The 17,788-nt window shown below is 37.3% G+C and overlaps 1 protein-coding gene across 2 annotated transcripts in view; it reads right to left on the bottom strand.

The window, feature by feature from the left end:
- The window catches only part of HEATR5B (HEAT repeat containing 5B), a 99,587-nt gene extending 81,853 nt beyond the window's left edge, over positions 1–17,734 (bottom strand). For both annotated transcript variants that reach the window (XR_006960101.1, XM_047067789.1), the window contains exons 1-8: positions 17,699–17,734; positions 16,579–16,726; positions 13,454–13,665; positions 10,969–11,077; positions 9,263–9,412; positions 3,694–3,865; positions 1,898–2,055; positions 718–967 (exon numbers count right to left, since the gene is read on the bottom strand). Coding sequence is in view for 1 of the 2 variants with exons in the window: in XM_047067789.1 (XP_046923745.1) it covers positions 718–967; positions 1,898–2,055; positions 3,694–3,865; positions 9,263–9,412; positions 10,969–11,077; positions 13,454–13,665; positions 16,579–16,704 (1,177 nt within the window). In the remaining variant the exon portion in view is untranslated. The remainder of the gene's footprint in view (positions 1–717; positions 968–1,897; positions 2,056–3,693; positions 3,866–9,262; positions 9,413–10,968; positions 11,078–13,453; positions 13,666–16,578; positions 16,727–17,698) is intronic.
- Positions 17,735–17,788: the final 54 nt, after the last annotated feature.

The raw sequence follows: 17,788 nt of genomic DNA, 5'->3' as shown, positions 1-17,788 counted from the left end.
AAGTTACCAAGTATTCTCTATTCATTAAATTCTTATTTCTAAAGAGCACTAGTAGGCAATATAATTTGCATGATTAGAATTAATAAAACTGAACTGTCTAGAATTTATATTTTACCTTATATAGTTCCCTAACTGGATTACAAGCCAACTGGATTGCAAGAAACTTTTATGTCACTCATTATTCAAACCCTGAATTACTGCTTTGCAAATCTCAGATACTCAATATTTGTTAACTGAAAATTTTATAAATGGACACTTCTTTGAAAAGGATTTCTTTTAATTATGAATTACTGAGGTTTCACAGTGTATCCTCTGGTGGGCTAATAACCACATCTTCACAGTAAGCCTAGTAATGGAGGGAAAACAAACAAACAAACTTGTGTTTATAAAAAAAAAGGGTCCAAGCAGAAAAATTATAATAGACTGTTCCTTAAAGACAGCAAAGCACAATAGAGCTTACCAGGAGAGCTCTAACACCAGTATAGGTACTGGAAATAAAACAGAAAACCTAACCTTTCAAACACGCTACCGAAATCAGTAAAAATTCTATTTCACCATAATGATGTTGTTTGAGTAACAAAATAAGAGTCCTCAATAAAACTATTAAACACAGTCTAGAAAGTGACACGAATGAATCAGATCTATTATATTTATCAAGAATAATAATACAAAACTAAATGACTAATCAACCAGACACATCAAGATATCGATTCTTACCTACTGCTTTCATCTGTTTCCCAATAGCTTGGCATATTTCTTTGGCAGCTGCAATCTGGGCTTTTTCACCTAGCAAACTGCCCACGGTAGCTCTTAGGATAAAGGAGACACATCGTCTTGAGTACACAGCCTCTACGTGAGTTTGTGTTGCCCGAGGATGGGAGACCAGATCAAGTACGTGAGACAAGAATGTAGCAAAGCTACGCTCCAACCACTGACCACCCAACGTAGTCACAAAAACGACATACGCCTATAAATAAAGATACAACTTCAGATAAATTATATAAATGAACTGAAATTACAGATAAAGCAAACACAGAAATACATGATGACAGCACGCAAAATAACTTATATTTGAGATGAAAGTTGAGAAAATTGAAAACTTGAGACCTGGTGGATTAAAAACTGTCCTTAAGATAATAGCTTCATGAAAAAACACAAAAAGAGAATGGGGAGGGAAAGCTGAATTCACCCTAATGATGAGGAAGGTAAAAGGTTATAGGACTAAGAAAACTCGCACATCCTAAACAAACATGGACCTGGAAAATAGTTGCTTATGATAGTAAGATAAAAATGGCTTACTATCATTTTATACTTGTTTTAGGAACAAGTATAGGAACAAGCTGGAGTGATTTTGACTAAGATCACAAAGAAACATTTTATCTTATAATGTATTAATTATTCTTGGATCATTACCCATAATACCTTATTTGGTTAATTATTATTTTGAAATTATAATTCCAAGTCAGGATTCATTTCATAATTACACTGGTGATTAATCATTAATGATAATCCAATCAAAGTATTAACCAATATGGTTGGCTACAGGGTAGCTGGAGAACATTAACATCTAAATGCCTAAAGCTATTTGAATATAATTTCAAATAAAACTGAATTATTTTACATCTGATTTTCTGCCAAGTAAAATTTGGGAAAATGTTATTAGATACTTATATAAATATAGTAGACAAAGGCTTATTTACACATCATTAAGAATCTATCTTTCCATATAAGTGTGTAATTTGGAATCTGAATGTAATTCATTCATTTGGTAAAATAAATGTTTTGAAAGAAACCAGACAAGGTTAAAAACTTGGGTGTACTGTTACTTAGTAAGAATGTTCCATGAGATTTCATAAGCGATGCAAACAGAATTCTTTTATATGTATACATTACAAACCTGTGTGACTCCAACTCTCACTTCACGATTAACAGACCCTCCGACTTTTAACATTTCTCCACCACTCTTTAGAAAACCTGACCCTCCACGTAGAAATCCTGTGGCCATGAGTTCTAAGACTTCATCAAATGTCGCTCGCTTCACATTCTGGCGCATTACTTTCAGGAAGAAAAATAAATTCACAAGCAATATATCTTGCTATTAGTTGAGTAACACTTTCTTACAAATCTAGCTTAAAATTCAAGGAATTATTTTCAAGGATTCTTTACTACAAAGGAGATAGGGTCCTTTCATTCTCTTACAGTCTTTACATTTACAATGTACTTGTAAAAATAAATTCAACTTTGAAGCTAAATGCTAGGAAATGGAATGAGCTAGATGTTAAAGGCAATTCAATAAATCGATGTCAAAAATAGCTTAATAATAATGTTAACCTTGATATATGTAACACAAGGACAAAGCACACCCACAGCCCTCATTGATCACAGCCCTCATTCCCAGCTGAGGTGGACTCAAAGAAACTTTGTCAAGTACATGCTTTTTACACAATGGTTAGCAATAAATTAAAATGTCACTGGACTGCCGCTGACTTGCCCTCCCTTATACAGAGCTTCATATTTTACAAAGTCCTTTCACAAACAGCTGCAAACATAATCCTCACAAAAAGTCTGTAGGAGAGGTATAAAGCTCATGATTAAGTATGTTAACTTTGAATTTGGCTGCCTGGGTTTGAATTTCAGTTCTGACATTTAACACTTAACAGAATATAAATTAATACAATCGCTCGACTTCCTTGTTTATAAAATAACAGTACTTATAGAGCCGCCTGGGTGGCTTAGTTGGTTGCATCCGTCTTTGGTTTCGGCTCAGGTCATGATCTCACGATTCACGAGTTCAAGGTTCATGAGTTGGAGCTCCGCATCGGGCTCTCTGCTGTCAGCACAGAGACCGTTTCATATCCTCTGTCCCCCTCCCCTACCCCTCCCATGTGCCCGCATGTGCGCACACCCTCTCTCTCAAAAATAAACATTTAAAAGTAAATAAATAAATAATAGTACTTATAATTCACAGAGCTTTTGTGAGGATTAAATAAAACAATTTTGTTGTACGCTTAATTCAGTGCCTGGCACAGAGAGCTTGGTAAATGTTACCTGTCATCATCATCTAATTGCACAGAGTGAAATAATTGAAGATAAAGAGAATACAGCTCAGAGGGCTTCACAGCTAATTAACATAAGAGCCTGGACTTGAATCTATGACATCTGATTCTCCTTCTACTATATAGAGGTGAAGTAGGGGTGGGGACAGTAGCAAACGGTGGCTCAGAGCATCTACTCACAACCCTCCCTCACTGAGGCATCTCTGCGGAACTGTGAGGCACAGCACAAATCACATGACAAATCAATGATGCCTCTGATTTTGCTTAAAATCGTCATCAAAACAAAAAAAAAAAACAAAAAAAAACCCAAATACTGTACTATAAGAAGGGTCTACTCACAGAGATTGAAAGTAAGAAAGCATATAAAGTGCCAGACTCTGGTCCCTTGACGATTACACAATACCATTTCATAAATCTTACTTGCTTATATATCCAGTATACTTGATATATATTATCTTGTATGTTAAAACCATAAAAAATGCCTATATCAAGAAAAATTCCATTTGGGTAGTAGACAAAGATACTCAACAATTTAAAACTTTAAAGTGGCTTGCCTCTAAGAAAGAACTCTCTTAGATGAATTCCATATACCTTCAAGTATCTGTTATAATGTACATTAGGGGCTAGCAAAGAATACCTGTTGCCTGTTTTGGCATCAATGCTGTAGCCATGACTGTTCCTAAGAGTTTAGACACTGCCACTCGAACCCCATAATTTGAGTTTTCCAAAGCCTTGAAGCAGAGAGTGGCAATATTTTCCAGTTCAGCAGTCCACATGAACACAGCTTCATTCTGTAGTTCTAGTAGACACTGGAATTAAAAAAAAAGAAAAGAGAAAAAAAATAAAGTACATCCTAGAACTTCCACTTCCATAGATATAATAAGAATCAGATTTACTCTTTCTCCTGAAATAACTAAAAAAATTAAATTAAAATATATGAAACAATAGTTTTCAAGACACTGGACATCAGGCAATGAAGCACAGTGAGCCTTAGGAGATGGAAAATAAAGTTAACCCTATCATTGTCCCAGCTTACTGCCTTGAGTTTTCAGTACTTTGGAGAACATATTTAACAGTAATTCTTATATTAGAAAGAAGAAAAGTCTTAAATCAATAGCCTCAGCTGGGGCGCCTGGGTGGCGCAGTCGGTTAAGCGTCCGACTTCAGCCAGGTCACGATCTCGCGGTCCGTGAGTTCGAGCCCCGCGTCGGGCTCTGGGCGGATGTCTCAGAGCCTGGAGCCTGTTTCCGATTCTGTGTCTCCCTCTCTCTCTGCCCCTCCCCTGTTCATGCTCTGTCTCTCTCTGTCCCCCAAAAAATAAATAAACATTGAAAAAAAAATTTAAAAAAAAATCAATAGCCTCAGCTTCCCCTTAAGAAACTAGATGATGCAGAGCAAATTTAGCACAAAGTAAGCAGGGAAAAAAAGAGAATAATAAGATAGAAGAGCCAAAGTAGAAAACTGAAAAGAAAAACAGAAATAAAACCAAAAGCTGCTTCTTTGTGATGAGCAATAAATTTGACAAATCTCTAGCCAGACAAATGAAGGAAAAAGGGAGAAGACACAAATCACCAGAATCAGGAATGAAAAACGTCACATCATTACAGATTCAATATATATTAAAAGAGCAAATAGAATATTATAAACAACTTGATGCCAATAAATTTGACAACTTAAAATGAGATAGATAACTCACTGAAGAAGAAATATATAACCTAAATAGCCCAATATCTATTTTTAAAATTGAATTTGTATACAAGTAAAACTGGGAAAACTAAACAAGATCAATAGATTGTGTCAATGTCAACACTGTATTAAACTAGTTGTAATACTGTACTATATTTTTGCAAGATATTACCATTGGAGGGAACTGGGTAAAAGTTTATAAAGACTTCTCTATATTACTTCTTATAATTGCATGTAAATCTACAATTATCTTAAAGTAAGAAGTTTAACTCGAAAACAGTAACAACAAAAACAACACAAGAAATCAAGTATAAAACAAAAGGCATTTGACAAAATCCAACATCCATTCCTGCTAAAATCCCTTAGCAAGCTAGGAATATGAGGGCACTTCCTCAGTTTGGTAAAAGTCATCAAGAAAAACCAACACTTAACACTAAATGGCAAAGTACTTAATATTTTCTCCTTAAGGATCTGGAATAAGACATGGATCTTTGCTCTCATGTTTTCGTTTTTGTTTTTAATGTTTTATTTATTTTTGAGACAGAGAGAGAGAGAGAGAGAGAGAGAGTGTGTGTGTGAGCAGGGGAGGGGCAGAGATTGAGGGAGAAACAGAATCCGAAGCAGGCTCCAGGCTCTGAGCTTCAGCACGGAGACCAACGTGGGGCTCGAACTCAAACCATGAGATCACGACCTGAGCCGAAGTCAGACACTTAACCAGCTGAGCCATCCAGGTGCCCCTTTGCTCTCATGTTTTTAATTCAACATTGTACTGAAGGATTTTGCCAGAGCAAGAGACACCCATGTTGGAAAACAAATAAAACTGTCTTTATTCTTAGACAACATGATTGTCTATGTAGACTATCTGACAGAATCCATTAAGAGAGCTGACAGAACTTATAAGTCACTTAGCAACAGTGACAGATACAAGGTCAATATACAAAAACCAATTGTATTTCTGTGTTAGCAATGAACAATTAGAAATTAAAATTTTAAAAATCAATACCATTTAAAATAGCATCAAAAATATAAAATGCTTAAGAATAAATTGGACAAAAGATGTACACGACCTACACCTAGACTCCACAAAGTGTTGTTAAGAGAAAACAAAGAAGACCTAAATAAATGGAGAGATATATCATATTCAAGGGTTAGAAGATTTAATATTGTTAAGATGTCCACTCTTCCATGGATAAGGAAGATGTGGTTATATATATATGCATATATATGTATATAATGTATATGTATATGTATATGTATATGTATATGTATATGTATATGTATATACACACATATGGAATATTACTCAGCCAAAAAGAATGAAATCTTGTCATTTGCAATCACATGGATAGAGCTAGAGCGTATTATGCTAAGTGAAATAAGTCAAAGAAAGACAAATACCATATTATTTTACTCATGTGGAATTTAAGAAACAAAACATATGAACAAAGGGGAAGGGGGGGAGAGAGAGGGAAGCAAACCATAAGAGACTCAGTGAGAGAGAACAAACAGGGTTGATGGAGGGAGGTGGGGGGGGATGGACTAAATGGGTAATGGGTATTAAGGAGGGTACTTGTGATGAGCACTGGGTGTTATATATAAGTGATGAATCACTAAATTCTACTCCTGAAACCAATATTACACTATATGCTAACTAACCAGAATTTAAATAAAAATGTGAAAACAAAAAAAAAAAAAGGAAAAAAAGATATCAACCCTTCCTAAATTGATCTATAGATTCATTGCAAAATACCAGCATGAATCAGAATCCTAGCATGTTATTTTTCTACAAACTGATAAACTAATTCTAAAATTCATATGGAAATGCAAAGAGCCTAGAATACTATTTTGAAAAAGAACACAGTTGGAAGGTTAATACTACCTAGTTTCAAGACTTATGAAGGTACAGTAATTACGATAGTGTTATTGACATCAAAATAGATCAATAGAACATAAGAGTCCAAAAATAGACCCATACATATATGGACAATCAACTTTCAACAAAGGTTCAAATGCAAGTTAGGTGAAGAAAGGATAGTGTTTTCAACATGGTGGTGGAACAAGTGAATATACGTGTGCAAAAAAGAAAAAAATGAAAAAAAGAACTTTGATTCATACCTTGTGTCATATTTAAAAAATAATTCAAAATGGATCATAAAAGAAATAACTTCGATTCATACCTTCCACTATATTAAAAAATTAACTCAAAATGGAGTGTATATATAAGTATAAAACTATTAAACTTCTAGAGGGAAACATAAGAGAAACTTTCAGTTAGGAAGTTTTCTTAAGATACAAAACCAGCAGTATGGTCTATATAAGAAAAATTGGTAAATTGGACTTGGATGAAATTCAAAACTTCTCTTCTTAGAAAAGCACTATTTAGAGAATGAAAAGACAGTCCACAGCTGAGAAAAAAATATTTACAAATCATGTATCTGATAAAGGAATACATAAAAAAACTATAAAGTACTATCAAAACTCAATAATAAGAAAACTCCATAAAACAATGGGCAAAGGATTTGAAGAGGTTCTTCGCCAAAGAAGGTATGGATGGCAATAAGCACATCAAAATATGTGTCTGTTTTTGTGCCAATACCATGCTGTCTTGATGACTACAGCTTTGTAGTACAGGCTAAAGTCTGGGATTGTGATGCCTCCCACTTTGGTCTCCTTCTTCAATATTACTTTGGCTATTCGGGTCTTTTGTGGTTCCATACAAATTTTAGGATTGCTTGTTCTAGCTTTGAGAAGAATGCTGGTGCAATTTTGATTGGGATTGCACTGAATGTGTAGATTGCTTTGGGTAGTATTGACATTTTAACAATATTTCTTCCAATCCATGAGCACGGATTGCTTTTCCATTTCTTTGTATCTTCTTCAATTTCCTTCATAAGCTTTCTATAGTTTTCAGCATACAGATCTTTTACATCTTTGGTTAGGTTTATTCCTAGGTATTTTATGATTCGTGGTGCAATTGTGAATGGGATCAGTTTTTTATTTGTCTTTCTGTTGCTTCATTATTAGTGTATAAGAATGCAACTGATTTCTGTACATTGATTTTGTATCCTGCAACTTTGCTGAATTCATGTATCAGTTCTAGCAGACTTTTGGTGAAGTCTATCAGGTTTTCCATGTATGGTATCATGTCATCTGCAAAAAGTGAAAGCTTGACTTCATCTTTGCCAATTTTGATGCCTTTGTTTTTCTCTTGTTGTCTGATTGCTGATGTTAGAACTTCCAACACTATGTTAAACAACAGCAGTGAGAGTGGCCATCCCTGTCATGTTCCTGATCTCAGGGGGAAAGGAAATTTACCCAAGGGATGCAGGAGTGCTGATGCATAGGGGCACTTGTACCCCAATGTTTATAGCAGCACTTTCAACAATAGCCAAATTATGGAAAGAGCCTAAATGTCCATCAACTGATGAATGGATAAAGAAATTGTGGTTTATATACACAATGGAATACTACTTGGCAATGAGAAAGAATGAAATATGGCCTTTTGTAGCAACGTGGATGGAACTGGAGAGTGTTATGTTAAGTGAAATAAGTCATACAGAGAAAGACAGATACCATATGTTTTCACTCTTATGTGGATCCTGAGAAACTTAACAGAAGACCATGGCAGAGGGGAAGGAAAAAAAAAAGTTAGAGAGGAGGGAGCCAAACCATAAGAGACTCTTGAAAACTGAGAATAAACTGAGGGTTGAGTGGGGGTGGGAGAGAGGGGAAAGTGGGTGATGGGCATTGAGGAGGGCACTTGTTGGGATGAGCACTGGGTGTTGTATGGAAACCAATTTGACAATAAATTTCATGTAAAAATAAATAAATAAATAAATAAATATGCTCATCATTAGTCATCAGGGAAATAGAAATTAAAGCCACAATGAGATGTGGGTACATATATACAAGAATGGCTAAAATGAATAAGCATAACTAACAAAATGTTAGTGAGGATGTGGAGGAATTAGAAATCTCATACATTGCTGGTGGAAATGTAAAATGGTATGATTACTTTGGAAAATCGTTTGGCAATTTTTTAAAAAGTGAAACACAAATCCATCATAGGATCCAGTTATTCTACTCCTGGGTATTTACCCAGGTAAAATGAATGCATATGTCCACACAAAAATTTGTACACAGATGTTCATAGCTTTTTTTGTAATAGTCTACACTGGAAGCAACTCAAATGTCCCTAACCGGTGAAGGAATAAACCAAATGTAGTACATCCACACAATGAAATACTACTCAGCAATGAAAAGAAAATGAATTATTGATACATGTGTAACAATATAGACGAATCTTAAAATAATTACATTGAGTGAAAGAAGCCAGACCCCCCCCCAAAAAAAGAGAAAGAGAGAGAGCACATACCACATGATTCCATTTATACATAATTTTATAAAATGAAACTAACCCATGGGGACAATAAGCATACTATCATATTTTAAAACTTAAAAAAAAAAAAAAAAGAGCAAGCAGGAGAAGGAACAGCATTATAAAGTGGCCAAGCACTAACCTTGGCAACTGCACACCGAACAGCCATTGACCGGTCAGTCAAGAGGGATCTGGCATTCTTGTAAATATCACGATGAGAGGAAGCTGCCGCACCTCCCAGTCCATTCAGAACTTTCTGTAGACTCATTAGGATTTCACTTCGTCCTTGAGACTAGAAGTGAACATAAATCAAACTGAAAACTTTGTTGTAAAACAAATTCCATGTTTAAACAAGAACATACCAAAACACAACAGTTTTCTGGGCTTCCTGGTCTCATAGTCTTACCTTTAAATTGTAAACAGTAAGTAATGAAAAGCAAAATAAAATAAAGTATCCTAGAAAGTACCTGAAAGGTAAGAGTAGTTATTAACTTCAATTAAGTAATACCTTTCTGAAAATTAGGTTACAACTAGAAAACATATTCTAATGTTTCCACAATATGCTGAAGTGCAGCTTAATGAGAACATGAAAACAAATTAAAAAACTTCACTATAAGTGTATCTCAAGGATTCAAAACCTCAGAATGTGAATGGTTAAGCAAAACAGTAGTTAAGTAATATAGGCATTCTAAGAGAAGAACCATCCAACACATTTAAAAAATGTGTCACAGAGATATGCTAAATCTTCATCTTTTTGTAGTTCCTGTTTTCATACTCTTACACTTATTCAAACACAGATCTCTTCCACTAGACTTGATGAGGTCAGGGACCACATCTTGTTCATCTTTATGTGCTTACTACCTGACAGTATGTCCTCAAACATTGTTTAATAAATGAATGGACAAATGATTCCCAGAAGAAGGGTTGTCCAAGAAATCTTTACCTTTCCGAGATGAAGGAATTAGACTGTGAGAGTCCAGGGCTTGGTCCAGTTTTAGTCAACACCAAGTTGATAAGGAACTTTCAGAAATAACACGAAACTGACATCACAAAATAGAACTATTTTTACTAAATAGCAGCTGCTATGGATTGAATAGTGTCCTCCGAAAAGATTAGTTCAAGTGTTAAGCCCCATTACCTGTGCAGACGACTTGATGTGGAAATAAGGACTTTGCAGATGAAATTAAATAAAAACAAGGTCATACTCTATTGAAGTGGCCCTACTCCAATAGTTGGCATCCTCATAAGAAAAGAAGAATTTGGATGCAGAACACAAGTATGGAGGGAGAACACTATGTGACAACAGAAGTAGAAATTAGAAATGTGTCTATAAATCAAGGAATACCAAGGAACAACAAGGGACTGCCAGCAACCACTGGAAGAAAGCAAGCAAGGATTCTTCACAAGTCTTCAGAAGAAGCATGGCCTTGCCAAACATGTTGATTTGGGATCTTAGCTTCCAGAACTGTGAGACAACAAATTTCTGTTGTTTTAAGTCCCCATGGTCATTCATTACCCTGGGAAACTCTTGGAGCCTAATACATTAATTATGACAAATAAAATGGCAATGCAAAAATATCCATAGGGCTAAATAAAAAATAATAAGTGAACCTATTTTTGCCCAGGTGCCAAGGAAAAGCATTCTTTTCCTTCACACTGAAATATAAGGTAATATACATTAAAGAAGGGGCAAGCGATGTATTTTTTTGCAAGTAATAATCTTAAATTACCTTCTTGCTAAGCACTAGGAGTACCACAGTGACAGGAAAAAAAGGCAAACATATATTTTTAATTGACATCTAACTCCTGTCAAAAGCAAAACATTTAAATAATATTTGTAAAACTTACCTCTGCACTTTTCAGAGATTTCAAAAGATTATTCACTGTTTCTGGAAATGCACTTCCTAACATTCTCCCCATTTTTTCATAAAATGCTCCAACACAAGCCACTGCAGCCCTGTAAGAAGTGATGCTTTCACTGGTCACCGTTCAGGTTAATAAAACAATTTTCATGATACCTTTCTCATTTTCAGAAATCAGTTTGTATTTGTGCAGGACACTTTTGGCTACAAATCCTTAATTTTCAGCTTTCAAAAACACCTTGTTTACCTACCTATTCATTATAATCACAACAAATACTACCATTAATCGAACTGTATTGTTAGGAATACAAGAGAAGAAATATATTTATGTAAGAAATCCTACCCATCCTTTGGAAAAAAATGAAGTTTTCCTTTCATGAAAACTTCCCAAATTATGTCAATCCACAACGATTCCTTCTCTTCTCCCATTATATATAACACTCCATGTCAACCATTCATTTTCACAAAATTATGTTATTTACTGTGTTGTGACTTGACCATTTATGTGACGAGCATAAGCTTTGAAGTCTGGCAGATCTATGTCTAAATCCTAGGACCCGCCACCTAATAGCTATGTGTCCTGAGCAAGTTACTGAGGCAGAAACATTAAATATGCTCACCTCACTATCATATATGTAATAAATAACAGAATCAGGGAATCAACCTTCATCTGTTTGACTCTAAATCCTGTGCTTTTTTCAATACTCTCCAGGCTGATAACAAAACGAAAAATGACTGAGGTCACATGCCAGAATATTCAGGGAATTCCTAAACAGAATCCATGAATCCACTGGAAATACATAGGAATAATACGCAATATGTAATAAATTCTACTTAAGCAGAACTAGAAAATCATGTGTGGATTTGCTAAGTGGTGGAGAACTAAACCATCAAAGTTTAGTTTCAAATTCCATATTAAACTGGAAAGCACTGGTGCTCTCTAATCTCTTCCAAAACTTTTGAGATCTACATCTATCCCAAACAACACAGAATCTAGTCACAACATACCTATGCAGTTGAAAACAGACTTAAAAATCAGTGTCCAGGTTCAGAATAATGTCCTTGTTTCCTCTGTAAGCTATTAAACTGGCCCAGGCCCCTTGCATGGTGTTCTAGAGATGTATCTCTGGCCAGTCTCTGTTCTCAAACAGTAACTCTTTCTAGGTAACTATCCATACCAAAGAGTTCTACTTGCCAAAAGCTACGTTCTCAACTCAGAGCTCTGATATCCAGACCACGACTTCCAACTACCGACTATACACACTGTCCCTTGGATATTGCCTCCTGTCCTGCAAGTCAGCACACCCAGAGCTGAACTTCTCATCTTCCCCTCATGACTTGTTCCCTCCTCTACTTTGCATCTTTCTGAAAAGCTCTGTAAAATATAAAGAACCTACTTCTGTTTCCAATGAGACGTTTCCTTTGCCTAGAAAACAGGTTGGCAAACTACTGCCTGCAGGCTGAATCTGACCCATTATCCAGCCTGCCACCTGGTTTTGTAAATAAAGTTTCCCTGGAACACAGCTATGTTCGTTTATTTACATACAGTCTTGGGCAGAGGCGAGTAGTTGCAACAGAAATGTATATATGGTCCTATAAGCCAAAAATAGTTATTACCTGGCTCTTTTTCATGAAGTCTGTCAATCCCTGGCCTATCACATCCACCTTCCCTTCTTCCCATCTAACCACTTACTTGACTACTTCCATGTGTCCTTCCCTGTTGTTGATCTTCTTTGGCTGACGCTTTGTTGAGAAGCCTTCCTGACACTGCTCTCCGCTCACACCACAGCTAAGCTTATTTAGGTGTCATTTCCCCCTCCCCACCCCACCCCGGACAACACTCCTCACTGTACTCTAACTGCTGATTTTCTTATTTGACCCTTTCATAAGACGTACCCCGTTGCCATTATTCTTAAGGCTTGCTCTGAAAATGTCTGTCTTTGACCCAAACCACAAGTTCGAGCCACGAGTTGGGTAAGCCCTTAATTTAGAGGTCAGCAAATTTGCAGGCAAAATGGTCTCTGTCTCAGCTATTCAATTCTGCCATTATAACATGAGAGCAGCTACCACCCGAATGAATATGTCTGTATTCCAATAAAACTTTATTTACAAAATAGGCAGCAGGCTGGATTCGGCCTGTGGGCTAGTTTGCCCATTCCTGCCTTAATCCCATCACTTAGAAATTCTTGACTTTTCTTTCTATCTCAGTCAAGAATATTCTCTCCATCCAAATTTACCAAGCGATCTCTGTGCAAATTGCGGACACCACACCAATTCTCTGTAGTTTGCTGAAAAGTCCCAGGGGCGATGAAACACATATTGAAAAAGAAACCCTTCCCCAGACCTACTTAGAGCTTTCATTGTCAAGCAGCATGCCTCAGGTTCCATTGACCTTGGGGTCTTTATGATCAGTAGTCCCTTATTAAGATAAGTTACTCTAAAAAAACCAAAACGTCAAATTAAGTACTTACAGTTTTGTTGGTAAGTAGGCTGCAGTGTCATCTTTATTTCTGATAATATCATTACATTTATCAAGTGTTTGAAAAACAGTAAAAGTATCCCCAATGCTATAAAGGGCTGCCAGATTTTTAGCTAACAATTTTCGTGTAGGTGGTCCAGGTGAACTACTTATTAATCCAGTTAATTGTTCAACAAGTTTTTTCTGTTTTTCCTTTACGTCAGTCTGTTATAAAAAATAAAGAACATTATCAGCTTTTTTCTTATGTGTGCTTTCATTACCTTTCAATCAAAATAAAAAATACTCAAAAGTTAAAATCTATATCACATTAGGCATAAAACCATAAATAAAACCATAAATGAAAAGATAAGGAAAAGTTTGGTAAGAAATGAACCATTCTTGGGGCACCTGGCTGGCTTAGTCCGTCGGGCATGCAACCCTTGATCTTGGGGCTGTAAGTTCAAGCCCCACACTGGGTATAGACATTACTTAAAAATAAAGTCTTAAAAAGAATAAATGAACCATTCTTTCCTAAATGTTATCCTTTGTTCCCCTCCAATACCAAAAATTTAGCTGCTAATACAAGTGACTGCTCTAGATGAAAAAGTTTCCACACCAACTTACTAAGAAACCAACAGTCAAAGGATGTAAAATATTGGGTACATGGACAACTGACATCTTAGAACCTAGCTAGGCTGCCCTGTAAAAGCCAAGTCAGCAGTTCATAAGACACAGGTCCGTGAAGGAAACCAAAAGAAACTCTAGGAGCCCTAGGCAGTAAAAAAAGATATTCAAATAGACTCATAGTCAATACTGAGAGTTCATTCATTCATTCAAGAAATGCTTATTGTGTACTTATTATATGCCAAGCACTATTCCAGGCACTGGGATGAAACAGTGAACACAACAAAGTCTCTGCCCTTGTGAGTTTATATTCTAGTGGGGAGAGGCAAAGTTTACTGAATAAACAAATGAATAGTGTGAGTTCTTACTGTTTTGTTCAGATTAGTAAGAAAAGGCCTTTCTAAAAAGAAGCGAAGGTGTGAGCTATGCAGATATTGAGAGAAAAATATTCCAAGCAGGAGAAACAAGGGCAAAGGCCTTGAGGTGGGAACTTGCTTGGGCGAGGACAGCAAGAAGGCCAGTCTGGCTGGCAGAGAGTCAGAGAGAGGAAGTAATGAGAGATGAAGTCAGAAGAATAGAAAGGACCAGATTGTATAGCCCCTTATACACCATTGTAAGAATTTTCTATTTCATCCTGAGAATCTGAAGCATAAGAGGTACATGATCAAAATGTTTTAACAGGCACATTCTGACTACTGAGTGAAAAATACTCCACAAGGTCCATGGTCGGAAGCATAGTGAGCATTTAAGAAGGTGTTGCAATGATCCAGATGAGAGAGGAGGGTGGGAACAATGGAAATGATAACAAATAATTCAATTCTGGACATGTTTAGTGGATAGAACCCTTAGGATTTGCTGATAAATATGATGTGAAATTTCCAAAAGAGAGAAGAATGACTCTAAGGTTTATGACCTGAGCAACTGGAAGGAAGAAATGGTTGTTTCCTGAGATGGTGACCACTGAGGAAAGGACAGGTTTGGAACGGAGAAATCAAGAATTTAACTTTGTATATGTTAATTTTGGGATGCTATTTAAAAGAGAAAGAGGTAGTTGGAGATCTGCAAGTCATTACTGTATAGATGGTAGCAAAAATCATGAAATTAGATGATATCATTGCGGGAATAAATATTTGTATATACTCTTCACAACAAAATAAAATACCTATTAAGTGTTTCAAGGGAGAGGATCAACTATGTCAAAAGCTGCTGATGGTCAACTAAGACGGAATACTGACCATTGGCTGGAACAATGTGAGATCACTGATGACTGGACAAGAGCCATTTCAGTGAAATGGATGCAGCAAATACTCAGTTGGAAGGGGTTTAAGAGAAAATAGAGACTTCTAGCTAAGGGCCATAAGTGAATCCATGCATTAACTTTGTCTTTCCAGAAATACTAGTAAAACTATATTAAAGGGCAACCACACACACACACACACACACACACACACACACACACACACACAAATGCACAAATCCACAAGAGCAAAGAAAACAGGAAAAAAATCAACAGAATATACAGAAGCCAAGTACCCCCAATGTGGAAAGCTGAGAAGAGACGCAACTTACAACACAGAATCCCATGAAGCTCATGTCTGTTTTGTTGTTGTTGTTTGAAGCTCCAGGTGCTTATGGAGGAGGGAGTGAATTATGCCTGGAACTGGAGGAAATGGTTGAGAGTCTAGAAGTTGTAAGACTCTCATACCTCTCTCCTCCATTCGGGACTTAGGAAGCTCCAGCACAGCTGTGGGCTGGAAAAACTGTACTGAAAACAGGGGATTAAACGAAAGTTTTCATACTGGATGCTGAAGCCTGGAGGCTTCTCCCCGAATTCCTAGAATCTAGGCAGCTAGTGATATGCCCTAGGACACTAGAGTAGAAAAGTCTCTTTCTGGGACTTCCTAGCCAAGGGAAATCTATGATGCCAATGCCAGGGGTTCCTCAAACCACAGGACTGGCCTACAGTGAAGCACAGTTAGCAAACTTCACCCTGCCCAGGAAACGTACTACTCATTCTTAAATTTAAGCAGACAGCCAAACATTATCAGATACTTGAGGAAAGTATCTAATTTTAAAGACAGAAAACAAAACACATAATGAAAAGCAAGAAGGCTAAAACAGACTACGTAGGAAGAAGAAAACAGACAAAAGCCACCCCATTATAACTTCTCAGGGAGATAAGTGAAGATATTGGGATTGCTAGACAGCACGGAGGGACCACTTGCAAGGTGGAGATGAGTGAATTTAAAAGTCATATAATCATATTTTTCTCCAGTCACATTCAGTTGTCCGGGTAGAGACATGAAGTAGGCAAAGAGCTAGGTTCAAATGAGATTCTGGTTTTGCCACAAAATAGAAAAAGAACAGACAAAAATTTCTATTACTGTCTTATAGTCTCAATTCCATAAGTGACCCACAACCTTTCCAAAACATAATGCGTGCTCCCTTACAAAGCATGAACATACAATACTCTTCATTATGTAAACCCAGCTGGGAAAAAAAGCAATACTATACCTTGTTGGCAGCGACCAATACTTTATCAAGAAATCTCAACCATTCAAAGATAAAAACTGGTCTCTTTGCTTCAGTGATTTGAGCCAAAGCTTCTTCATTTAGCAATAAACTGTGGGCCAGCTCCATTACTGAAGTTTAAAAGTCACACCTTAACAAATCAAGAAATACTTGTAAGGATTTTTTTTTTAATGTTAAAAGTCAAAGCTTAGTGAATGCAACCACTAAGAATTGAAAAGTGTGGTTTTACTTCTCATTTCATTTGCAGGAAATTTACATTACTTCTTTGAGGCAAAACCCAAGAACCTAATTCTAAAGAACAAGGGTAAAACAAAAACAAACATAAATGAGTCATGCTTGGTGAAGAAGAATGAAAAAAGGACAATTTAAATCAATACCGCAAATAACAGGGCGTCTGCCTGGCTCAGCCAGTACAGCATGCGACTGTTGAACTCAGGGTCCTGGGTTTGAACGCCACGTTGGGCATAGAGATAGCTTTTTAAAAAAAATATTGCAAAGAAGACGTTATTCCAAAAGAAATATGCCTAGCAAAACATATGTCATTAACCCATTCCACGAATGGGAAAACCACGGCACCAAGATCATACACCGGTTGGGCCTGACAATCCACCCTCCTCTTTTCTCGCCCACGGCTCAGTGCACAGCACCCTTACCCTCCCCTGGCCCAGGACGACGTCAAAACTCCCAGAATAAAGATCTCACACTGGAAGTCTCCAACAAGAGTCTTCCTACGGTGACGGGATGGGGAAGGCCAGATCCCTGTGGCGGAAGATTTAGTGACAACCCCGGGCGGTCGGGGAAATGCAGCCCACAAAGGCTGCGCACGCTGCGGGTCTGGGTTAGCCCGGCTACTCCGAGGACCGCCGTAGCGCAGCGCCCGGCCTGGGGGGAAATGTTAAGAGGCCGCCGCAGGCCTCGCAGGAGCCACTTAGGGCTGTCAACTACAGGAGGCGGTGGCTCGGAACCAAGCCCGGAGCCTGAGAAAGAAAAATGTTCCCTACGAATTCGATTTTCCTCCCCAGTCCTCTGAAAACCTTCCGGGGGACAGGGGTGTGTGTGCGTGTCACCGTGCGTGCTTTGGCCGCAACAGGGATGGGCTCACCTCCTAGTCTGGCAGGGGCTGAACAGCTGAGTTCCGGGGCCAGAAGCAGCTGCCAAACGACCCGGATGCCCCGCCTCCCGCACTCCTACC

The sequence above is a fragment of the Lynx rufus genome, unplaced genomic scaffold (assembly GCF_022079265.1).
Source record: "Lynx rufus isolate CCGP_SWC_20201006 ecotype Redwood Valley unplaced genomic scaffold, mLynRuf1.p SCAF_8, whole genome shotgun sequence".
Taxonomy (NCBI): Eukaryota; Metazoa; Chordata; class Mammalia; order Carnivora; family Felidae; genus Lynx; species Lynx rufus.
Note: the sequence above shows the minus strand (reverse complement) of the source record. Positions and strands in the feature narration are given on the sequence as shown.